This window comes from Peromyscus eremicus, chromosome 1 (assembly GCF_949786415.1).
Source record: "Peromyscus eremicus chromosome 1, PerEre_H2_v1, whole genome shotgun sequence".
In the NCBI taxonomy this organism is placed as follows: Eukaryota; Metazoa; Chordata; class Mammalia; order Rodentia; family Cricetidae; genus Peromyscus; species Peromyscus eremicus.
The window spans coordinates 14,194,035-14,218,671 of record NC_081416.1 but is presented as its reverse complement, the minus strand read 5'-3'; the positions used below and the strand labels follow the sequence as shown (position 1 = coordinate 14,218,671).

Here is a 24,637-nt window from a genome sequence, read left to right as displayed (position 1 = left end):
ATGGCACCCATCCTAGTCAGGACCTGATATAAGGGTAAAGGGACAGGGAGAGGGTGTGCACCTGAGTAAGATGTGTGGCTGAAAAACTGGCCAACTTTAGACTCTCCACCACCAAGTACCCATTTCTGTGTAATGGAGAAATTAGCCCCCGGGTTCCTGGACCTCTGCCAGGTTCTTTTCACCAAGTAGTATTAACAAATGGTGGCACCGTGGGACCTCTATTATTGTGCGTGATGTGGTTCAAAGGCTGTGAGTTGCCACATCTGTCCCCATTCATGATTCAGCTGCAAACAGCCAGGGCCGAGAGTTCCTGGAATAGAGTGTTGAGTCTTAATCCCACCCCTGGCAACATCCTAGTAGATCGGCAACATCCTAGGTGATTCTCTGTCCACAGGAAGCACAGAATGGACTGTGATACAAAAAGGATTCCATTCAGATCAGTGCTTGCATTCTAACTCAGTACCCAGAGACTGTTCCGTCACTGTCTTGGTCATTCCTAGTGATCTCAAACTAAGCTACAAAGGATCGGTGCCCGAACCCAAACAACGGTTTCACCAACAGGCCCCTGTGGCAGAAAGGCAAACCAGGGTCCAGCTGCAATTCTGTTTTCTTCCCTCTGCAGGGCCTGGCTTCCCAGCAAGCTGAGCCTCAGCTCCTCTCCAGGCCCACTGTGTTTCCTGCATGGGCTACAGAACCCACGTAAGGCAGACGCTTGGGATGCTCTCCCCCGGCCCTCTCCTCTCCAGGCCCACTGTGTTTCCTGCATGGGTTACAGAACCCACGTAAGGCAGACGCTTGGGATGCTCTCCCCCGGCCCTCTCCTCTCCAGGCCCACTGTGTTTCCTGCATGGGTTACAGAACCCACGTAAGGCAGACGCTTGGGATGCTCTCCCCCGGCCCTCGAATCTCGGGCTCTACAAGGCGACAGCTTTTGGTGGTGGGCTGGCATGGTCTGAAGGGACATGGAGGGAATATTCGCTAACGAGCGTCGGGGCATTCTTAAGCATTTCATAGAAGGAGTCCACTGTGCTGCGGTAGAGAGTCCGCTGCAGAACGAAGGGCCGGAAGAGGTTGATAGGCTCGGCTCTGCGCACAACCTCTGGGAGTCCCATAGCCTCAGGCACCTTGCGGTTGCCCACAAAGAAGTGATGGAGCTTCTTCTCCAGGAGGCTCCTCTCCAGGAAGCAGAAGAGCTCCTGCAGGCGCACGTCCAGCTGGGTGCCCTTCCAGTCAGCAGCCCGCCGGGACAGCAGGAGGTGCAGCAGGGCAGTCTTGAGGTGGTAGTTGCTCAGCCCACTGGGGCCTGTCAGGCGGCTCTGCTTGGACAGCAAGAAGGAGGCGATCTGCAAACAGCTGAGGTGGCAGGCACCCTCCGGCAAAGCCTTCGCTGTCATCCGGAGGAACTGTCGCTCATAGACAGCAAAGGACAGGAGCCAGTCAGTGCTGGAGGCTGGGGTTCCCCTGAAGGGCTCCTTGGGAAGTTGTGGGATAAAGAACAGGTCTGAGTCGTTACACTGGATCACAGGAGTCAGGATGAAGGGCATGAACTTCCCTGAGCGGAACTTGATTTTGAGAGACCCTGGGGTGTCTAGCTGGCCAAAGGCAAGGTCAAACTCGTATTTGTGGGCGATGCGGTGCCAGGCTCTGGTGAGAGCCACCTGGAACCACTTCATGACCTGCATGGCATCTAGGTTCGAGGACTCTCTGGAGCACAGCAAATCCTCCATCTCATCACTTCCCCCGCCACTGGGCCGCACCCCACTATTCTTGCCATGGAGGAGACACAGCATGTCTTCCCCGAGCTTAGTCTTGTCGCAGATACAGCCTAAAGGGTCCCCGTCAGCCAGAGTCACCTTGATCTGACCGTAGCCCTGACGATCCAGGGGCACGGAAAGGCTGGAGCACCAGAGCTCTGGATGGAAGCTGTAGGGCTCTGGGGGCACCAAGGGCACAAACAGGTGGCACAGCAGTGGCCTCTCCACTTGCCAGTTTTCATACATGCTGTCCACGCCAATGAAGTCCTCCATTTCCATGTCAGTATCTCGGTTGCAGACACTCCTCAGAGCTCCCAGCAGGTCATCCACGAAGCCTTCCACAAACTCCCGGGTGCGGGTGGCATCACCTGTGGCACTCCGGATACAGTGCTCGTAGAAGTGGCCCAGGGTGGCCTTATTGGGCAGGGGAAGGCCCCGCAGTGGGCTGCCCCCCAGTCCAGACAGCTCATCCTCATCTCCACCCAGGCACTCTGGAAAGGGCCCGTCCTGGTGGTCCTGCCGCCATATCTCGATGATCAGGAAGAGGATCATGCAGAGTGTGCTCCAAAGGTCCCAGGACGTGTGGGCCTCTGACTGCTGCTGGCCCTCCTCTTCTGCCTGCTGCAGGGCCTCCTTCTCGGCCACCAGCCGTGACACCTCTTCCTCCAGGCGCAGCTGCTCCAGCTGCAGCTTCTCCTGGTGTTCCTGCATCTTGCGAATGATCTCCTCCTCATTCTCGGGAACTGTGGCGTTCTCCCGTGGGAACAGCAGGGGGTGGTTAATGATGGCTGTCACCACCACCAGACATACCCGGAAAAGCCCCAGGGCCATGGCTGTAGTGTTCCTAGGAACAGAGAAAGACAATGCTGGTCACACCTATGTTTCCTTCAAGGACCCTTCTCCCTGAACCCTCGTGCCAGCCTCTGCCCCCAACAGCTAGTGATGGTCCTCACACTTAATGCCAGCGGTCTTGTAACCACCTCCCATGCTCCAGCCCAGCCTTAGGCTCTACACGTGTCATAGACATCTCCTTCTGTCGGCAGAACATTTCTCCTGATGGAGCCGGAACATTCTCGACCCTGAGGGTCAACCTTCTCTTCATGGTCCTTTGGTTGGGGTAGCTATAAACCCATATCTCAAATCCAGAGGTGAGCACAGACACCAGACCCAAGACAACAAGACTATTCCAGACAGCCACAGCTACACCCCCAGTGATTGGTTCTGTGATGAATATATGAACAATCTGAGCTAATGGGAAGAAAGGCTTTCTATGTAATTCCCAGGGATCCAGGAATTAGGCTACGTCCAGCGTGGGATATCTGAGGGGAAAAAAAAATCTATCTACACTGTGTTCTTATGTCTGTTAACTTTATTCCTCTAAGACAAAATTCTATCAGTATAGCTCCACCAGGCATTCAGGGCAGGAATAACTCTAGACACACCAAGTTCATTATCCGTCTACTTTATTTCTCTGGGATGAAATCCTGTTTCCATAGCTTCAGTTCTGTCCAGCTTCCTAGCTCATAGTCCTGCTAACGATTAAACTCCTATGCTTCCAGCCTCATCTTCGTCCTCCGTACCCTTTCTCCATCTCTGCTACTTTCTATTCCTGGCACTCAGAAAACTCTACCCGAGATCTGCTTACCCTCTAGGAACCTCTCCTCTCTCTCGCCATGCTGTTCTCTCCTTCTACAGAAAGTGCCTGCCCTTTCTTTCCCTGGGCACGTGGTTCTCTGTCTCCTCAGGAATGTTATTCTACCTCTCACCTTGATATGTAAAAACCTCTTTTGTTCTCAGTCAGTTGCTCTGGAGAGCTGCTGGGCCTCAGGTCAGGGGGATGGTCTGAGCTTCATTTGCACAAGAAACAAAGCTGTACATCTCTGGCCAGCTTGTCTTTGCCTACATGACCTTATCCAGGTACTGGCTCCTGCAGGGAAGTTACCTAGAAGTTCAGCAGGTCTGAAAATATTTGGCCATGCAAGAATTTCATAGCAGAAGACAACTGGAATATTAAAGGCTGGATAACACCAAATATTCATAATAAATGGCTTGCCTCTTGACAGACCCTTGGCCGGCCAAAGTACAGCTTTAATACACAGCTGAATCTCTATAATATATGCTTGCGGCCTGCAAGAGCTTTCCTTGTTGCTAGGGTTGTCTGATAACAGGATTACTTCTACAGTGTGGGCTGCTCTTCAGCCACCAGCAAGGGGAACCTGCCGCCCACATAGAGTAACCCCTGTACCTGGGCTGTGTGTGAAACTGTTACTTCTGGTTTCTGCAGGCAGCTGAGTCAATACAGAAGTCCTCTCACTTTAAGCTACGTGAGTTGCTCTTCAACCTTCAAATGACTAGGCCTCAAACACTGCCTTCTACTTCCACTGAATTTCGTTTAATGAATGTGAATTCCTGCAATACACGAATACCTGGTGGTTAAGAACGGCCTGTTCCAAAGCTAGCCCTGTCACAGAATAACTGTGTGATGCTGGGCCTGTTAACTCGCCTCTCTGAGCCTAGGTTTCTTGGTTTAAAAGAAGGTAACTGTACCCTCACAGGGTCATGAAATTGATGCTACTTGCTTCTTTTATCAAACCATTTGAACTCTGATTCTGATCTCTGAACAGCTTTTCCAGGACAAATGGATTTTTAGGCCTTAAGTAATTTTTGGGAGAAAGGCTAACCTCTTGCAATATTTGCAATGGAAATTATGATACACAGAGCACTGGTGAAGTATCACCTGAAATATTGCTAGAAACCCAGAATCAAGCCAGGTATGGGGCTGACACACTTAGGAAATGTAGTCAGGAGGGACTGCCATGAAATTCAAGGTTAGCCTAGGCTATACAGTGGGACTACCAAAAAAAAAAAAAAAAAAAAAGAGGGGGCTTAGCAGGTAAGCACGTTTGCTGCTCTCGCAAAGAACCAGTGTTTGGTTCCTCATCTATCACACAGCAAACAATTACCTGTCCTCTAGTTCCAGGGGAAGTGATATCCTCTTCTGTCCTCCAAGGGCACAGATACACACACACACACACAGATAAAAAATAAATTAAAAACAAAACACACCAACAGAAAACTAAACGTAGAGTCCCAGTCCCACTCCTGACCTCACTTAGAATCTGTATTTTCAAACCATCCAGATGGGGTTGGGGTTGGGGAGATGGGTGGGACTTCTGAGCAGAGAGAGAGAGCTCTGGGAAGAAGGGTAGAATCGCCAGCCAGATGTGGAGGAAGCAGGATGGACAGATGGAGATGAAATAAAGAGCCTCATGGAAGAACAAAGATTAAAGAATGTGGGTTAATTTAAATTATAAGAACTAATTAGATCAGGCCCTCTGGATAAGTGAGACAGTTGATTAGCTTGATCTGTTTGGGAGGCATCCAGGCAGTGGGACCAGGACCTGTCCTCAGTGCATGTGCTGGCTGTTTGGAACCTGGGGCTAATACAGGGACACTTGGCTCAGCCTGGGAGGAGGGGACTGGACCTTCCTGGCCTGAATCTACCAAGTTGAACTCAATCCTCAGGGGAGTCTTTGCCATGGAGGAGATGGGAATGGGGGGTGGGCTGGGGGGAAGGCGGCAGTAGGGGTGGGTGGGAGGGAGGAGAACAAGGGAATCCATGGCTGATATGTAAAATTAAATTAAATTATAAAATAAAATTTTTAAAAAAAGAACTAATTAGAAACAAGCCTAAGCTAAGGCCGATCTTTTATAATTAATAAGTCTCTGGTCATTACTTGCAGGCTGGCAGTCCTGATGAGAAAGTACTACAACAGGTTACCTTTTTCAAGAACGGGTGTTTGATTCCCAGCACCCACATGGTAGCTCTCAACTGTCTATAACTCTTGTTCCAGGGGGATCTGACGCCCTCTTCTGGTCTCCTTGAGCACTGCACGCTTGTGATAAGGACACACATACATGCAGACAAAACACCTAATCCCATTTTTTAAAGAAGTCAGTTGCTTAGAGTCAACTGTAACTTTTAAGTCACATCCTGAGCAATGTGTTGAAATCATGCTGCTCTGCTCTTTCTTGACTGGAATATGAGTCATACATCTGTCCAACATATACCCCCACCATACACTACCCTCTCATTAGTAACTAGTAAGCCACCTTGGCCATCAGGCGGGCTGCCATGATAGTTATCACAGTGCTTATGTCAAGTAGCCCTTATTTAACTCTATGGCCCCAAGTGCAAAAGCAATGATAGCGGTGATTTGGATATGAGAACAAGAAGCAGAAAAGAACCTTTTTTTAATGTGAAAAAACAGGCATTCTCAAGGAAAGAAAGAAAATCATATTTCAAGGTCTCCTGCCTGAGATTGTGACGAAGGAAAAGAAATTCTTGGGAGTTTTGTTGTTGCAACTCAAATTGTAGAAGCTGCAGCTATAATGCGTGGTGAGCGGAAGGAAAGACCATAGGTGTGTGTGTGTGTGTGTGTGTGTGTGTGTGTGTGTTTAGGATAAGGGGCACCTCTGAATTAACCTTACCCTGCATCCTCTCCTCTCCTAGCAGGAGCCTTGGGAATTCATCACCTACCCTTTCCATACCTGCCCTGTCCCTTTCCTTCCAGTGACCTCAGCAAAGAGAGCAAAGATCTTGAGATTATTGATGGCCAATAAAGAGAAGAACTCTGGGGGGTGGGGTGGGGGGCAAGCCAACAGCTGGCTGACAGGAATTTCTAGGCCCTTTGGCTTGAGTCCTCTGACCTTGAATTTGCATGAGGAAATTCTTGCCCTCACAGTACCTGGGAAAGGGGGTTCATCAACAGGTGAGGATTCCCCAGCAAGGGGAAGATGTACACTCACAGCCCGCGTTGGCTGCTGGCCAGGGGAAGCTGCTGTTCCAATGTGACTCAGACAGCTCCACCCCGTACAGTTGCACCAGTCAGCAAGATCCAGGGGGACTGGGAAGTGGAGGTTAGCCCCAGGGAATTCCAAGAGGAGACAAGTTCAGGCTGCACCCTGAAGAGCTCACAGGTTTTAACAGATCAGGAAGCCAGGGACTGGAGAAAGTGCAGGAGGTCAGACTGGAGGAGACAGGAAGGGGGGAAAGTCCAGGGGTGGCCAGTCAGCCTCCCACTCGGAGCCGGGGGAGAAACACGCTGGATAACTGCAGAAACAGAGCGACCATGGTTTCCACCACACAGAAACAGCAAACGGTGACCCACCAGGGTGGCCCAGGCAGAACTGTGAGGCTGGCTGACGAGCTTCAAATGGAGTACCAGCAGCCTAACACCAGATGGCAGCCAGCTAGCTGGTGACCACCGGAAGTTCCAAGGTCCTCCCAGGCCCCTGTGACACAGGCAGCAGCAGCCTTTGGGCAGCCCTGTACCCATGGCAACTCCCATGGGAGTCATGGGAGGGAGTCAGTTTCCACACCAACTGAGGAGGGAGAACATGCCACCAATGGGGGAGTGTGGCCGACACTCAGCCCTGGCCTGGAAAGTCCTCTTCCTCCTCACACAGTGGCTTCAGCTATCTCACCAGAGCAAGGCCTCATGCCTGCTGAAGGACGCCCGACTCTAGGAACCCTCCTGCTCAGAACTCAAAACCAAGGAGTTAAGAGCACTTGGAGGAAGACAGACTAAGTTAACAAAGGCATAGGCACCTCGGACAAGTTACTCCGCTTTCCCAGTCCTCTCTCTGCGTCTGTCAGATGGGAAGAGCCCCACCTGCTGTCTTAAAGCCTGCATAGGGCAACGCCCCCCAGAGCCTCAGTGAACGCCTTGCCACTGAGTGAACGATCTTATCAAAGAGCGGCCGTGATTGCGTAGGAATACACAGATGCCCCTGCCTGCAAGGGGGCTCTGGGGTCACAGGCAGCACCCATGGGGGTCACAGACAAGCCTTGTCAAAAGCACAGGCAACCAGCACAAAAAACAAGGCATCCTGCTTTAGAGACACCCGGCAGACCTGGCCTTGAACTTTGGCTCTGGCCCTGGAGGTGTGTTCTCAGGTGGACCGCTCATCTTCTCTAGGGCTCCCATCCTCATCCGTGAGGAGGTCAGAATGGCCCCTCCTTTACAAGGGTGCAGAGGTCAAGTGTGTATGGGGGCTCAGTACAGTGTCTGGCCCAGAGCAGGCACCCCACATGTGGCAACTTCTCTCCCCTGGGCCTCTACAGGCCTGTTTTCTCACCAGCCAAGCACACCAGCCCTGCCCTCGTCTCGGGGTGTGGAGGAATGCACGCTGGAAAGTGCTTTGGAAGCAGAAACCACTCCACTATTACTGCTGTTCCTTGGCACAGTGCTCCTTTCACCCTGCCCCCCCCCCCCAGCAAATGGGGGGATCCTTCAGAGCCTGGACCTTCCTGCAAGTGGGGAGGCCCTGCCGACTCACCTCACTCAGCCATCACCTCCTTCCCAGGGATCTTAACCCAGCTGTCATTTCGTTCCTTGCTAACCTCAGGGGAAGTTGTAAGCAGAGCCCCAGGGATGGGGTAGGTGGGCCAGGCCAAGATACTGAACGGCTTGTGGCCACCCTGTGCCTACCACCCAGAGCTGGGATTGAAGCCTCTGCTCTTCGGCTTACCAAGCTAGTTAACAAGGGACCAGTGCCCTGAAGGCCCTGGGCAGGAACAGGGAGGATTTTGTGTTCTGACGTAAAGCTCTTGTAAACCAGGAATACATACATGTGCACACACACTCACATGCGCACACACCCTTCCCCAAAGGGTACCTTTCCCTCATTCCAAGGACATCTGTCTCTGCTGGTCCCAAAGCTCTCAGCGTTGTGGCTGTCCCACACCTGTGGTCTGTGACATCTGTTGGCAGCCTTAGCCTTGGGAATAAACCTGGGTCATTTGGCGGGCTTTCGCCTGCTTGCCAGGAAGCAGACAGGAAGCCTGCTGAATTCCTCTCCACCCCAGCCTCACCCACAGGGAGGGCGGCTCATAGAGCTAAACTTAGCCTGGCAAAGAGCCAGATCTTGGGGTACAGAGGCTGGGGAGAGATGGTGACCACCGAGTGTCGGGGTGAATGTGGTGCCCAGAATAGGTACTCTACCAGGCTCTTCCTGTAGGGCTGGTCAGAAGCCCAAGACCCTAGAGGAGAAACGTGAGGTGGCTACTTAATGGGGAACCTTATTCCTGCACCCCAGAGCATTCCTCACAATGGCTTTGGTGGACAAACACCACCAACAGGTTATTGGCGTTAGCTCCTGTCTCACAAGCCCTCACTAGGGTGTGCTTGGCACTGTCCACAGTGACCATTGTGGCCTTCCAAGAGGTGACTATGATCCCTGTTTCGCAGATGGGTTAATCAAAGCTCAAAGCGCTTTCTAGACATGTGGCCACAGAGGCCAGAGCCAGCTAGATTTCCAGCTGCTTGGCCTGCCTCTGCCTGCAAATTTCCTACAGTGTTGCTGTGGCAAAGCACCCAGTACAAGGAGAGAGCTGCTTCAGGATCCTCAGTGACGAGTGCAGCACCATCCCTGACAGAAAAGCTGTACAGTCCATATGGGGAGTCAGACAGACACAAGCACCTCACCGGGACACATGAAAACACACAGAGAGCTTTATTCCTGTCTTTCGAAGGCCCTTCCGGCCCCATTCATTGGTGGGGGCGTCAGGTCCCTGACTCCATATTCAATCCCTTCCCCCCTTTCTGCAAAAAGCCCGTGCCCTTCTCCTTCTGCCCCACCACCAGCCTACTGCCAACCAGGGCTGGAAGGATGACTCTAATCTTAGCCACGGAAGTGCCTCAGACCATTTCCCAGGGACTTAGTACTTCCCTCTGGGACTATGGGTCTCCAAAGCTCCCAGCAGCAGCAGCAGCACCTGGGAACTTGCTAGAGAGATGCATTTTCAGCTTCTGCCTGCTGATCAGAAATGCCAGGGTAGGGCATACTAGCACCAGTGTTTTAGCATACTCTCCTGGTGGTTCTTGGGCCCCTCACTGCTCAAGTCCGAGGATGACCCATTCTAAAGCCAGGTTCCTAAGTCGGGTATCCTCTGGGGAGAAAGAAAGTGGGGCTCCTGCAGTGTCACAGCTGGACTCTGGAGCTTGCCAAGGGCTCCCAGCCTGTCAGATGTAATTAGCTCTGCTAATTAATTACAATAGCAGTCCGGGAGAGGCAGAGTCAAGAGGAAGATCTGATGGCTTCCTTACTGAAATGGAATAAAGGAGATGGATGATGGCAGACTCGTGTGTGTGTGTGTGTGTGTGTGTGTGTGTGTGTGTGTGCGTGTGTGTGTGTGTTGGGGTGGTGGTGTGTTTTTTCCCCCACTGTCTAAGTTCTGGCCCCTTCAGGAAAGGAGTCAAGAAGACCCACACTATCCTGTTTGTGCTGAACCCTACTGTGTGCCTGGAATTCTGTTTGGCGTTTCCAATTCCAGCTAATGAGATCCAGTTATGACGGAGAAATAAAGCCAATACTGAGAAAGCCAGAATTTAGAATTGTACTAATCTAAGCCCCATTTTATGGACTTGCAAACTGAGGCCTAAAGGGGAGCTAGGTTGGACCTGGAGGGTGATGTAGAGGAGGCTGAGGCAGGATGAGCATCCTCCTTGGACCCTGCCAGGTGACACGTGGTAGGAATTTCTGGGCAGAAGCATAGCAAAAGATGTTTTCATTATTGAGAGCTCCTTTGCACTGGGCACGACGTTAAGCACCCTGCAATGTGCTGTTCCATGCTAGGCACAATACGAGGCCCTTTGACCATGCTCTCTACCGGTGCCAGACACAGTGCTTAGTGCTCTGTATGTGCGTGCCCTTTAACTTTCAGAACATCAGCTTGGCGGCTCTATTATCCGGATGATCTGCAGCGGGACCGTCAGTGAGCATCACCCCAGCTGAGGCTGCTCCTTTCCCTCTGCTCTGTCTCCATTCCTCAGGAGGTTGAGGGGAATAAGTGAGTCGTCCATTACCTCCTGCTGCCTAAGGGTGCCTCCTGGCCACCAGTGTGAGTGGCAATTGACCACATCATCGGGGTGACTGTCTCTCAGGCTTCCTAAGCCCTGGAGAATCAGGGCCACATCATGAAGGCCCAGCGGACTGCAGAGCTCTTTTTGGTCTTCATCTTGGTTTGGAAGGCAAGCCTGGGCAGGCTGAGCGCCATGGAGACTCCCTGCTATAGTCCAGCACTCCATCCCATCTCCGATCTCACACTTTTAGTGGAGTGGAGCCCCTAGTGTGAGACTGGGACCATTCTGAGTACTACTGTAAGCTTGGACCACTGCCCTGACCTTTGTTATGTCATTTTATTCACTCATTCTGCTTTCTCACCCACAGGTCCAGCATAGCAAACCATGTGTCCTTTTGCAGCTTCCAAGGCACCCTGCATGGGCTAGATACAACACAGCCCAAGCTTGTCAGTGAGAACTGACTTAGCAAGTGCTGGGAGATGCCCAGGGAAGATAGGGATATGGCAGTCACCTGTCTCTACTGACTCCATTGTTGGTTAACTCAGGACCCAGCACCAGGGCTCGGGCACCTCAGCTCAGTGTGCATGGCCTGCTATAACAGCACCCATTACCCTTTTAGAACACCGGGGAGGAGGAAGGCCTGATAGAGCTGGCCCTTTGTCCAAGCAAGGACCAGGGGAGGCACAAGGTACACCTCTGGCTGGACCACTCTTCACCTGTACCCATATGAGGACAGGAAGGACATCTCTGCTGGGGGCTGGGCCGTGGCAGGCCTCTGGTCCTCGCAGGAGAGGGAAGGGCAGACAAAGAAAGGAAGTAAAGAAAGAGGAAGGAAGAAGACGGAGAAGAACGATTGAGAAAGTGGGCAGAAAGGGTGTGGCCGGCCCCTACCCACCTCCTTTACCCAGAATGCTTGTAGCCCTGGCCTCAGCTACCGTCTACATCCCCTACTCAGTTCTTTTTTTAATTTTTTTGTTTGTTTGTTTGTTTTTGAGACAGGGTTTCTCTGTGTAGTTTTGCGCCTTTCCTGGAACTCATTTTGTAGCCCAGGCTGGCCTCGAACTCACAGAGATCCAGCTGCCTCTGCCTCCCAAGTGCTGGGATTAAAGGCGTGCGCCACCACCGCCCGGCCAGTTCTTTTTTTTTTTTTTTTTAATTTGTCCAGTGGTTCTCCCTGCAGCAGTGGTTCTGAAGCCGCGGCTGTCGGGGAGAAGTGGGAGACAGGTCAGGTCACCAGCTAACAGTAAGCCAGCTGCTGTGGAGGGCTGAGCAGCGGGGGCAGCGGTCATTCGGATGACGCGTGCTTTACCTGCGGGCAACGGCCACCACAGTGCATGTTCTGGGAACCCAGAGCGGCAAGACCTTTTTTTTTTTTCTCCCTAAAAGAAGCCAATAATTTGGATTTTTATCAGAATCCTTCATTTTAAAGGACTGGTTACTACTTCAAAACAATTCTGTTAAAGCCACTGAGTCCAATCAGCTATTCCAGAGGTTCTCCAGGGCCTGTGTACTGTCTGCAGCCCCTCACTGCCAGCGCCGGGCCTCTTCTCCGCTGCTGTCTGCCTCACTTCCCTGAGATGCATTTCTCTAGGCTCCTACCTCTAACTCCCCTCAGCAACTACTTGGCATAACTACTAATTACTTCCCCAGCCTAGACCTAACCCCCGCCCCAACCCAGTCCTGACTGTTCCAGTGTCTTGTAGTCAGCCAAGCACCTACCCTGGAAAGAATCATCGTGCCAGCATTTGAGGATGACTTTGTGCCAGGTCTGTGCTGGGGGCTTTACGTAGATGCCAGAAACATTTGCTCTCTTTCCCGTAGCTTCTAAAGAATAGATACTAACGAGGAAACGGTGCTAAAGGTCTGTGGTTCTCAAAGAGCGGAGAAACCCCTCTACCTAAGTCAGAGGAGACCCAGACAGACTGAGCAGACCACCAGTGAGCCAGTGGGAAGTGCTCACTGGGTTGGGGAGGTGGTCTCCTTGATGAGGCAAGCTGTGTTGTCCACATGGAGACGCTGGCTGAACCCAAGTTCACATTACCAAAAGCATTCTTGGAAGAGAAAGGGGTTTCAATGAAGCCACCAGGATGCCAATCCTCTTGTCTGGACTGGGTCATGAGAGTGGCCAGGGCAGTTAGGGGGCAGAGGAAGGACAGGGGCCTGGACCTGGTGGGAGGATTACATCCTTCCTGCTCTGCATTTTCACTGGGTGGTGTGTCCCCCACTAACCACGGCAGGGAAACCATCCATCTTCCAGGAGGACAAGGTGTCTCTCTGTCCAGACCTCTGCCTGACTCCCCAGCAGCGGAGGACCTGGCCCACAGGGCATCACAGAACTGGTGACGTCTTGAGAATAGACAGGTGGAGGATGGGGTAGGGTCAGGAGGAAGGACTGCAGCCCTGAGCCCTGGCCACACCCCTTTCCTCTCATTTATTCTTAGCACCGGGAGTCCAGCAGTCACTGTGTGGACCGAATGGCAGGAGATGTGACTCGAGACTCACATCCAGGCCCTGGAGCGACCTTATTGGGAGGAAGGGACTTTGTAGATGTGTTTAGATGAAGGAGCTTGGGATGAAATTCTGGATCCAAGTGGGCCCCAAGTCCTTCTGAGAGGTAGAAAGTCTAGGGCAGAGGAGACTAAAACTCTCGATCTAGATGGGAGATGCTGTGTCAGTCAGGGGACACCTGAGCTGGAGGAAGAAAAGAAGGATCCTTCTAGAACCCGTAGGAGTGCAGAACCCGTGAGACTGGCGCGGTCTCAACAAGAAAGCAGCCTTCTTTCTCCCAGCAACACCTCCCCGCCTCTGCGTGGCTCTGCTCTGACCTCGGTTTGGCACCAATGATGTGTCAGACGGCATAGACTTTTGGGGTGAGGTCCTGGTATTCTGTTCTCCTATTGCCTGCGTCTCCTGAAGTCCCCCCCTTCAGTATACCCCTCTTTCCATGCAAAAGATCAAAGCGTTAATTAATGTGGAGCCTGGCCACAGGCAGACTCAGGGGCTCCTCTCTTCACTCAGCCATCTGGGCCTTCGTTTCTGTAAGCTAAAACTCTACCCGATTTTCTTCTTCGTAAACTCCTCCCCAAAAGCATTTCAAGGAGCCTTCCAGGTTCCTCCAACTCGAGGTAATTCCCTCTTATTTGAAAAGAAAGAACAAGGGGAAGGAGTCAGACTTATTGACTAAGGCCCTGAATGTAGGCAAGTGTCTGGGGCCTTTGTAGGTGAGGCATCTCCTAGGTGTGCCTGACAAGTAACAGGCACACCCAAATGCTGGCTCCCTGGGCCTCTATCCTTAGCGTTTTATCCCATGATGCTGCCCTGGGGGAGAGTGCCTTCAACCTCACCTCACAGGGAGGAGCCCAGGGCACCGAAGCCGAACAGTGTGTTTGAGGCCATTCAACTGCTAAAGCGCACGGCCTATACCTTCTGTGCAGAGCAACTAGCCTGGGCAGTTAGCTGCACTTCTTCAGTGTCAGGCTTCTCCAGGGCCGGAGAGGGGTGTCTTCTCTGCGTTCACATCCTGTGGAGTCCCTGCCATACACCTGCTCACAGTGCCAACGACTCACAGCTTACACTGGGCATAGCACACTCTGAAGAAAGCCTCCACAGACTCTGACTAGCCGCCTCCCACTGCCTGTTCTCTCCACGAGTTTCCTAGAGTGTGCACTGGCCAGAGGGGCCTCCCTAGACCCCCGGGGTTCCCACACAGATTTCTAAAGCCGAAACAGGCACTGTGACTCACAGGAATGGCCTGTTAACCACTTCCCAGACTTGTATTGGGTTGGCTCAGGCAAGCACTCCTCAGAGTAGAATCCCCTACACACACACACACACACACACACACACACACACACACACGCACACACACACACACACACACACACACACACACACACACACTGCCCTCCAGGGCTCCCTCCTTGGTAGCCCAGGCAGAGCAGGCTGCAGGGTGGACGACGCAGGATCCCCCAGCAGAGCAGAGCCCGCCACTGGAGTCCGGAAAGAGTTAGAGCAGAACCAAGGAGTAAACACAAAGGAAAACAAAAGCCCTCCCAGGCCCCTCCCCACTGCCCCGCCTCCCTCCCTCTTGTCCAGAGGAGCTGGTGATGGTGGAATTACAGGAATTGTCAGTGCCCAGCGCCACTTCGTTTTTGATCCTTGCCTGGGAACAAAGTCAGCTCAGAAGACAGCTTGTCTGAATTCTCCTGCACCACTAAGACACAGAGGAGGATGACCCCCCACCTACCCACTCAGCCCATCTCCTCTAAGGTACCTAGGAGCCCACCCCCTCTCATCTCCTCTAGGGTACCTAGGAGGATGTCCTTCCACCCCACTCTCTCCCATCTCCTCTAGGGTACCTAGGAGGATGTCCTTCCACCCCCCAACTCCCACCCATCTCCTCTAGGGGACCTAGGAGGATGTCCTTCCACCCCCCAACTCCCACCCATCTCCTCTAGGGGACCTAGGAGGATGTCCTCCCACCCCCCAACTCCCACCCATCTCTTCAGCCAAAGAAAGGCCTCCCCAGCTCGTCCTCCTGAGGCTCAGGCAGTATCTGAAAGTAGTGTCTGGCCCCAACTGGCTAGGGAGAGAAGAGTGGAGAGAAAGGAAGCTCTCATGTACACACACTCACAAACACACACACACACACACACACACACACACACACAAACACACACACAAGCACACACAGAGGTGGGAGAGGCAGGGAGGGAGGGAGAGAGAGAGTCTGCGCCTGCAAAGTTCTCAAAATCCTTTCATCTTCTTAAAGGGGAACAAAGAGAAGCCAACCCTGCTGTAAAAAAAAAAACCAACAAGCCTAAGAGCTGTGGCCAGCTTCTGCCTGTGCTGAACCTCAGGTTCCGGTGCTGGGACCCAGGCTGAACACCAGAACGGCTGCTTGGCTGCCCTCCCACACCTGTTGGTCACAGCTAACGAATTCTCTGTGGAACACAGAGGCCTGAACTGTCCAGCTTGGAACAGCTATTGAAGCGACTCCCTGAATTATCTGTGATGACACAGTAATATTTCTTGTGAGTTACCCAAAGCGAAACAGCACCAGCAACCTACCACCACTCAATTTCCAGCCACAGGGGCGGAGTGGCCATGTGTAATAACATATGTTCTACCTAGGCTGTGCCTGGCGCTACGTAAGTGTCCAGATGAACACAAGAACCACGGCTGATCCATTAGCACCCTTTTTACAAACTTTTACAAACTTCTGCTCCCTACCATTCCAAGGCCACCCAGAAACAGTCAGAGGCTCTTCAGCTAGGAAGAGTTTTGAGTTTGTAAAAGCTCAGAGGACAGTAAAGGGGCCTAATTGTGTGATCAGAAGGACTGGTGGAGTCCTGGCTCTGCCATGTGCCATGACACCATCATACCTACTCCACAGCTTAAGGTCCATTGGTGAGGTATTGCACGTCACATTCGGTGCTGCGCACTGGAAATGACATTGTTTTTTTTTTTTTTTGGTTTTTCGAGACAGGGTTTCTCTGTGTAGCTTTGCGCCTTTCCTGGAACTCACTTGGTAGCCCAGGCTGGCCTCGAACTCACAGAGATCCGCCTGGCTCTGCCTCCTGAGTGCTGGGATTAAAGGCGTGCGCCACCACCGCCCAGATGGAAATGACATTGTTGTTGGCATTTGTACTGTTTCTTTGGGAAGAACCCAGTGAAGGGCGTCCCTGCAGATTCTTCAGAAGCCTGTGGACACTAATTATCTCCTCCATCTCCTCCTCTTCTTCTGAAGGTCACAGAAGGAGAAGAGAAAGTCTGGTGACAGGAGCCTCAACAGCATTTCCCACCCCCCATTCCAGTGAACCAGCAGTACGCTGTGGCTCTCTAAAGAACTTCTGAGCAGCCTGAGGGGCAGCTGTGTTATGAATGTTTGCTGAATAAATGAATGAATGGAGTCTTATTCCCAGGAGTAGACCTGTGAAATTCCTCGAGTGGAGTGGGGAGCCCTGGTTGAATTCACATCTAGACGGTCTTTCTGGGAGGGACCTTGCACTCAGAAAAGCAAAGCTAACAGTGATGTACACCAAATACCAGTGAATGTGACTGAAACACCTTGTAGATGTATCCCTGGAGACAACTGTAGCTCGTTTTGGTCTTGACAGGCCTTAAAACTCCAGGCCAATGTTTACAAAGCAAAAGATATGATGCCTGCAGAAAGTTTTATAAGAACTTTTCTCCCTCACTTCTTTCAAGAAAGACTCGAAGAAGCAGAAGATAAGCAAATGGAGGAAGATCAGAGTTCAATAAAAATGCAGTAAGGCGGAGCGAGCAAGTGTCATTTCTGGAGAAAGCTGGACAAGCGTCTGATGGCACCCGTTAGAAGTTTAGTCAATTGCAGCCAATACATAACATCTGATGCTTGAGCTTTGTGCTATGCGCTTTCTGTGTATCATCCTCATGTTAAACCTCTGAGGCAGGCACTCATATCCATTTGCAGAAAAGGAAACTGAGGCACACGGAAGTGAGGCCACTCACCCAACACACCGGAGGTAAGATGAAAGATGATGCCCCTGCTCATGACACATCTGCAGGACATGAGACATGTGCCTCTGAACTCTCTCCTTTTATACATGGATACTAGGACACACTGAACAAATTCATGGAACTGCTTCTCATGAGAGAGACCGTGTGACCTGGGCAAGCCTTCTCACAGCCGATTAGGAAAAGGAACTGGGCTCTTCTGACACAGAGGGCGGGGGTTGTATGTGTTGGGGTAAAGCATAAGGAAGAAACAATGATGGGCAAACTCAGGGTATTGAGGGGACAGGATGTAGGAGTGGGGCCTGGGCATTCCCTGCCTCCTCCCTTCCAGCCTAGGGTGCTCTCCTGCCTCCTCAGAGAGTCAGAACCAAGTCTCAGCAAACAAAAGACCTGTTCATGAACATCAGGTGACTCCCCTGCCGCCTCTATGGAAGAGGGCTATTGAACCAGGCTCCGTGGGAACTGTGCTATGAGCTCATGGCTCTCTCAACAGCCGGGCCAAGATGATGACAGCGTCCTTCCAGGAGGGATGCTGCTTGTGGGGCGCTCTTCTGCAACCACTCTGGGCATCCACAGTGGCAGCTCAGGACAACTTGGAAGTGGTGTTTCTCCTCCCGGGTAAACCATGAGTGGTCAGTCAGGGAAGTGAGTCACTTGGTAAGCACGGACTCTGTTTTCCCCAGGGACTCCTATGGGAGCGTCTCGATGTGTACTACATGTGATGTGGTAGTTGTTACCACCGCCATTAAACAGACATGGAAACATGAGAGTAGAGAGGGATTGGAGGCTCAGGTCTGGACTTGGTGATCTGCCTGCCAGCTTCTCACTTTTGACACTCAAGCTGTGGGGTTCCATATGCTACTGTCTTGGTCTCTGGGCTATGGAGTCCAGGCAGAGATGCCTGAGGTGGCAGAAAGCAAGGCCTGGGAGACAGGCGATCTAAGTTGGAATCTTGTCTCAGAGACACAGGGCGAGTCAGAGCTTGTTCCTTGATCTGGAAAATGGGACTGTACGTACCTTGAGGGGCTGCTGAGAGCAAGAGAAACAGATGTATGTAAAGGGTCATGGGCGGGCTTTGCTGGGAGCAGATGTTTGGTGCATGAAACTGCTGTTTTCTATAAAGATCAGTCTGTTGTAGGAACAAAAGGTTGTGGCGGGGTGGGGGTGGGGGGACCAGTTTTCCAAGTACGAGCTTGCAAATTGTCTACTCAGAGAAGGATACTTCAGTTTTCACTTAGAACCCTAAAAAGGCTACATTCATCTAAAAATTGGGGCTATTACTTTAGCTACTGACATGCTGGACATTGGAGAAGCACCTGACATTATGTCTAGTTGCACCAAATGGACTTGAATCAGGGCCTTTGAAGTTGAAAGGCCTTGGGTTCTGGAGCTTTATAGAGACAGGTCTGCCATGTCATCTAGTTTCCCACTTCTCTCTGGGAGGGCAGTTCTCCTGGGCCTGCATCTTTCATTGGTAGCATTGGCTTGTGGCAGCCCTTGCTTAGGAATTCTGTCTGAAGGGCAGAGGCAGGTGTCACCTTAGATGAGGCTGAAGCCACAGATCAGCAATTAAGAGAGTCAGAATTGCCATGAGTTGGGCCGGGCGCACAGCGATGTCCTCAGTGTGTCCCTGGGTACCATGTCTGCTCTCTCTACTGCCGCTCCCAAACTACCAAGTATCTCAGAAATACCAGTACAAGTTCCTGAAGATAAAGGCACTCCACAGGATTAATTTACCACTGGAAGAATCCCACAGGGCCTGTGAGAGCTGGGTGATAAGTAACTGCCTACCTCTTAGAGGGTGGCTTCCACACATTCCTTCCCTGTCCTGCCTTGGGTTATAAAGCTCCCCAAGCCTGCTGAATCCCTAACACATTGCCGTGTTCGTCATATTTGCTTAATCAATGAAGAATCCTTGTAGTGAGGACATGGGGTGAGGACACAGGAAAGCCACGTATCTGGTGCTATCCGTCACCACACCAGTATCTTTCCCACACCCTTCCTTGGAGATTCGGGCTGCGGGAGCAGAAGCTCCTGTATAGAGTCAGTCTGGCTCAGGGAAGAAAGAGAACATAGCAGTCAGCACTGTGCTGTCCCCTTGGGACACAAACCTAAGGCCTCAAGACCCTCCACCAACTAGCTCAACAGCCCAGAGCACACACTCAGCTCCCGCCCATGGCCCATCACCCTCAGTATAGCCTCTGAGAAACACACCTGTGGTAGCTACATCTTCTAGGTCTCTGTTCTGTAACATGTGTCTTACAGTTGAGGGTGGTTTGTGTCCTTCCTGTCTGCCTTAAGGTGGAGGTGTTGCCTGGGCAACAGTGATGCCATCTGACATGCTTCCATTCTAGTGATGTCACTGGGTGGCCACATGGGCATAGGGGAGATATATTCTCTACAGGGAAATCTCAGGGGTCCTAAACCATTGAAGAGGACCCTAGAGGGCCTTTTGGACACTCTCAGGAGACTTTTTTTTTGTCTAGAGGCCTCCCTACCCTGCTCTCCTGTCTGGGCACCTGTTGCAGGCCAAGCTTGAAACCGGCTTTCCCTCAGGCCAGAAGACCAGTTTGACCCCAGCTTGGGGAGACAAGGAAGCTCTCCTTCTGTCCCGGTGGGACGGTCTGGATCCCTGTGGCCTCGTTTTTTTCATCCAGACCTCAGTGGACAAAGCATCAGCCTGATGGGAACTGGGAGGAAGCTTAGACTAGCCACACTGTGGCCTGGGCCAGGCACTGTACTAAGTGGTTTTTATCCAACTCATCCCTGAGATGGCTTATCCAGATTTTTCAGATGACACTGAGACATGGAATTGCTGGGGATGCTGTGAATGTGTTGCTCTGATTGATTGATAAATAAAACGCTGATTGGCCAGTAGCCAGGCAGGAAGTATAGTATAGGTGGGACAAGGAGAAAAGAGAATTCTGGGAAGTGGAAGGCTGAGTCAGGAAATGCTGCCAGCCACTGCCATGAGGAGCAGGATGTAAAGTACCAGTAAGCCACGAGCCACGTGGCAAGGTATAGATTTATAGAAATGGGTTGATTTAAGATAGAAGAACTAGATAGCAAAAAGCCTGCCACGGCCATACAGTTTATAAGTAATACAAGCTTCTGAGTGATTATTTTATAAGTGGGCTGCAGGACTGTGGGGGTTTGGAAGGACCCGGAGAGAAACTCTCCAGCTACATGGAACAGACAAGGCACCTGCCCAGACACTGAGAACACCCAATGATAGAGCCGTGGAGCTGGGACTCAATCCAGGCCTGTCCAATCCAAAGCACATACAGGCCACATTTTGATTGTGGAGCACCTGGAGATATGGCTCACTAATCATAACCCCAGAGTGGCCCCAGACAGAGAACAGGGGGAGAGATCAGCTGGGCAGGGCAGGTGGCTTAAGGCAACCAAAGCAGACACTGTCCTTGCAGGCTTCAATTCCAGGCTTAAGCAGGGGTTCTGAGTGGCCACCTGTACTCCCCGACTCCCCAGAACCTTAGTGCTAACTAAGGACCATGTTTCTTTGTTCTGTGCTTGGCTTCTATTGACTCACCTAGGTCACCTAAATATCCTATTGATTTGCATATAGCAGAGTACACAGCCCTGAAACCCTGAGATGGTAAAATGTTTACCTTATGCAAATATCTGTAACTGAGGGTTAATACTTGCAAAGCACTAAGCAAATAAGTAAATCAAATGAAGGGAAAAGCTGTGTTATGAAAACATAAAGAGAGAAATCCTACCAGGAAGCATCTTCTAAAGCACACACAGGTTTCTCAGTGGGTGCAGCTCTAAGGAGCCAAGGCCTGTGATGTGATCCTCCCAGGCACACAGGCAATCTGTTGGCACCAGTCACCATGGATGGCCTACACTTTAAAGTGCTTCTCCCAATTAATTAAGTACTGAGACAGGTGGTAGAGGAGCTAAGCAATCTTTGAGCTTGAGCCGAGAGAGGGAGTGTTAGAAACGGTGTCCTCCATGGATTGGGGAACGCATGCAGATAAACAGGATTTGATGGCGACAGGAAGAGGACAACAGAGGGGATGAAAGGTCTGGTAGAGCAAGTCAGCATGCTTGATCTCTCTCATCGCCTTCTACTTCTTGGGAAGCTCCACCTTGCATGTAGCTGTCACTTTTTCCTTCTGCACCACACCCAGGTGGCACTTACTCATCCCTGTCTGTCACTTGAGGATGCAAACTGGATCTGCCACCTCACACCACTCAGTAATCAAAAAGGTCATCTGATGCTTGGGCCAAGCCTCACATCAACCGTCAAGGCTGGGCTTGCCTCTTTCCTTCCTCTCTTCCCAGCTGGATGAGTCCGCCATTTTGTTTTTCTTTTTTATGTATGTGGGTGTTTTGCTTGCATGTTTGTCTGTGTGCCACTTGCATGCCCAAAAAGGGTGTCTGTTCCCTGGAACTGGAGTTACCAGATGGTTGTGAGCCACCATGTGGGTGCTATGGAGTTGAACCAGGGCCCTCTGGAAGAGCAGCCAGTGCTCTTAACCACTGAGCCATCTCTCCAGCCCATGTTAAACTCTTAATAACTGGCTACTGTGAATGACTGTCCAGTTAGTGTCTTGCTCAAGAGAACCAGGCTGGGGGATTGAGGACAACTCTCAGCTGCTCTGAGGCCCTTGTGTTAAATGGTACCATACAGCATCATCTTGCTAAAAGCGAGGACCACATTCTAATTCACACCATAGACTAGGTTGGTACTGGTGGCCTTGGAGGTTACCATCAGCTCTCAGCATCCTCACAGTTCCATTAAGACTGGATGACGAGCTGGGTGGTGGTGGTGCACGCCTTTAATCCCAGCACTCGGGAGGCAGAGGTAGGCGGATCTCTGTGAGTTCAAGGCCAGCCTGGTCTACAAAGTGAGTTCCAGGAAAGGCAAAAAACTACACAGAGAAACTGTCTCAAAAAACCAAAAAAAAAAAAAAAAAAAAAAAGAAAGAAAAAAAAGACTGGATGACAGCATTCAAGATGGACCAACATCAGGCATGAATCACATTTCAATTTTTGAAAAACCTGGCCCTGACTTAGTATATGTCTCTACTATAGCCTCACGGCTGCAGCACCCTCAGATCCTTATTGGAGGTACCTCTCACCTCCAAACATGGAAACATGGAGGCATGCACCCAGAAGGCACCGCCCCTTCACGACCTCTGCTTACACCATAGCGAGCACATTGCCTTTGGAGATCTGACGGCTGTGCTCTACTGAACCCCATCTCTGTTCTAACCAGGGAATCTGAGGCCAGACTGAACAAGCCATTTTCTTTTATCCAGTTTCAGTGCTTGGAACACCTGACCATAGCCATGCCCCTCATCCCTGGCTTGCATATAATGTAATCCTCTTTCCTCACTAGATGCATTTTCTCCACTGTCCACATAATCCTAGCCCTCCGTCTCTGGAGAAGTTCTGGTTTGCCACTGGTGTGCCTCCAAGAAGCGGCTTTGAGAACTGGGCCCAACCTTACTCCTGAAGGCTGCAGAATGCCAAGTGCATACCACTGTCTCCATGGAGACAGGCATGCTTCTGTCAAACAAGATCCCTTTGTACACTAACCCCAGAGGGTCCAAAAAGGGTAAACTATAAAACGAGGTTTCTTTCAGACAGTGAGCAATTATCTCCCAGATGGTGCCGCACCTTCTTGCCCTCTGATTAAAAAGTTCACCCACACACTCTTTACGATTCGTTCATGGCCTGGAGAGCTTTTGGGATGATCGCATTGGGTTAAAAGTTCAGGGTTTTGCCCCCTTTAAACCAGAGCCTGAAACTGCTGCCTCTCTGAAAATTACCCAATTAGAGGGCAGTGTGTGAGCAAATGCTTTTCCATCTTCCCCGGGGATCCATCCAGAGTGGGTATAACCACCACATGGTTACCCACAAGTGGAAAATCTGAAGGCAGTACGGCCTGGGCCAGCAGCGATTCACAGGGAATCAGCAAATATCAAGGCCACTTAGGCAGACCACTCTGGCAGGCAGGCACCCAGAGGTGAATGACAGCAGCCTCTGCCACCATTTTCAGTGCTGACCTGGACCAATGACCACAGCAGCTGTGTTGGCTTTAGCCGGCAGCCTCTCCAAAGCAGAACTGGTTTGTAAAGAGAAATCCGAAAGACAACAGAAAGCCACCCGACATTGATTTATATGGTACCAGGATCCGGCCCGCTTCTGTTTTGGAAAGGGTGAGCATTCTCATACTAGGCAGTGAGGTAAAAGGCTAAACCAGGTTCTTCCCTGATTCGGTCAATATTCTCCCATCTTGTATGGAGAATCGGCCAAGGGCTTCTAAGTCTGTTTACCTGGCGGCCTGAATGAGGGAGGCTCAGAGTGGGCTTCGAGGATGGGGCTGGGAATCAAAGGCAGAGATCATTTAGAGCCCAGGAGAAAGTTTTGCAGAGCATAGGGTCTACTCCACTAGGAGTCCTGAAAGAGGAAGTGGCAGGGGCTTCATCCGGCCTGAAGCAACCTCTTTGCGTCAAGACAAGCTACGAATAAACAAACGTCATTCCCAGTCCTTTCTTCCAGGACTGAGGCTCAGCTACCCAACCCGGTTTAAGAGGTGGAAGGTCCCGGCTCTAGGCACAAACACGTGGCCCCGCTAGGGCTCCGAAGCCTGAGGCTCCGGGAGCAGAAGCTGCCCGCTTCCCAGACTGCTGGAGGCACTCGGGGGCTCCCGGGCGCCTGGGCGGAGAGACCCCAGTGCATTAGCCACCAAGAGTGATGGGGGAGACAATGCCCACGCCGCATGCGTGCATTAAAGGAGTTCCTGGGGTCGGTCCCGGCCAGGGTCCCCACATTCGTCGCACCTCGCGCTCCTGGCCACGATCTCCCGCGCAACTCTGCGGGAGTCCCCAGTCCCCTGCGCGCCCTTCATCCCACACACTCTGAGCTGGGGGAGCAGCAAAGCCTCACATTGAAGCCCTGTACTCACGTTCGGCCGCCGCCGCCTCAGGGGTACCGAGTGGGCCTCGCTCCACGTGCGCGTCGGGGTCCTGGGTCGCAGGCTCCGGGGATCCAGGGATGCGGGCGACTAGATCGCGGTGGTTCCCGCCTCCTGGACTCCTCCCGCCCCGCGCTACTGGGCTGCAGAGCTACTCATTTCCGCGTTGTCACGGAAACTTTTTGCTCCTTATAAGAACAAAACACCCGCCTCTACTGGCGCCAGTCGGAAGTCCTTAAGGATGACCGCGAGGGTTGCGGCCGAGGGACTCTGGGTCCGCCTCGGAGACCCTCCTTTTGGTCTCCCACAGGCTCCAGACAGGACAGCGGAACTGGACTGCGGCCTGGCGAGAAAAATCTTGCCGCTGGAGAGGACTGGGGAGGGCAGACGGGGGAACCAGGAAGGACGCCCTTAAAAACTGGTCTAGGCCTCAGAATGTAAAGGGTTAAGTCACTGTAAGTCAACCCGCATTTCTGTGGCGCGTTTTACAAGCGGTGGAATTCCTGGGGCCACCTATTTGCCCCTCGAGGAAAATATTATTCGAGACACAAGGCCGTCCGCTTTCCCTC

General features: G+C 51.8%; 1 protein-coding gene across 3 annotated transcripts; it reads right to left on the bottom strand.

The window, feature by feature from the left end:
• Positions 1 to 824: 824 nt before the first annotated feature.
• On the bottom strand, positions 825 to 24,178 carry Itprip (inositol 1,4,5-trisphosphate receptor interacting protein). 3 transcript variants are annotated; one of them, XM_059246095.1, is made up of 2 exons: positions 24,060 to 24,178; positions 825 to 2,598 (listed from the first exon to the last, which is right to left on the bottom strand). In XM_059246095.1, the coding sequence occupies exon 2, from the start codon at positions 2,583 to 2,585 to the stop codon at positions 915 to 917; it is 1,671 nt and encodes a 556-aa protein (XP_059102078.1). In that variant the 5' UTR covers positions 2,586 to 2,598; positions 24,060 to 24,178; the 3' UTR covers positions 825 to 914. The 3 variants fall into 3 exon arrangements, with proteins under 3 accessions (XP_059102078.1, XP_059102070.1, XP_059102088.1); XM_059246087.1 differs by lacking the exon at positions 24,060 to 24,178 and adding an exon at positions 19,334 to 19,459; XM_059246105.1 differs by lacking the exon at positions 24,060 to 24,178 and adding an exon at positions 6,926 to 7,037.
• Between the last annotated feature and the right edge of the window lie 459 nt (positions 24,179 to 24,637).

Coding starts and splice junctions, on each gene's coding strand:
- Itprip (XM_059246095.1), bottom strand. CDS start 2,585: ATGGCCCTGGGGCTTTTCCGGGTATGTCTGGTGGTGGTGACAGCCATC.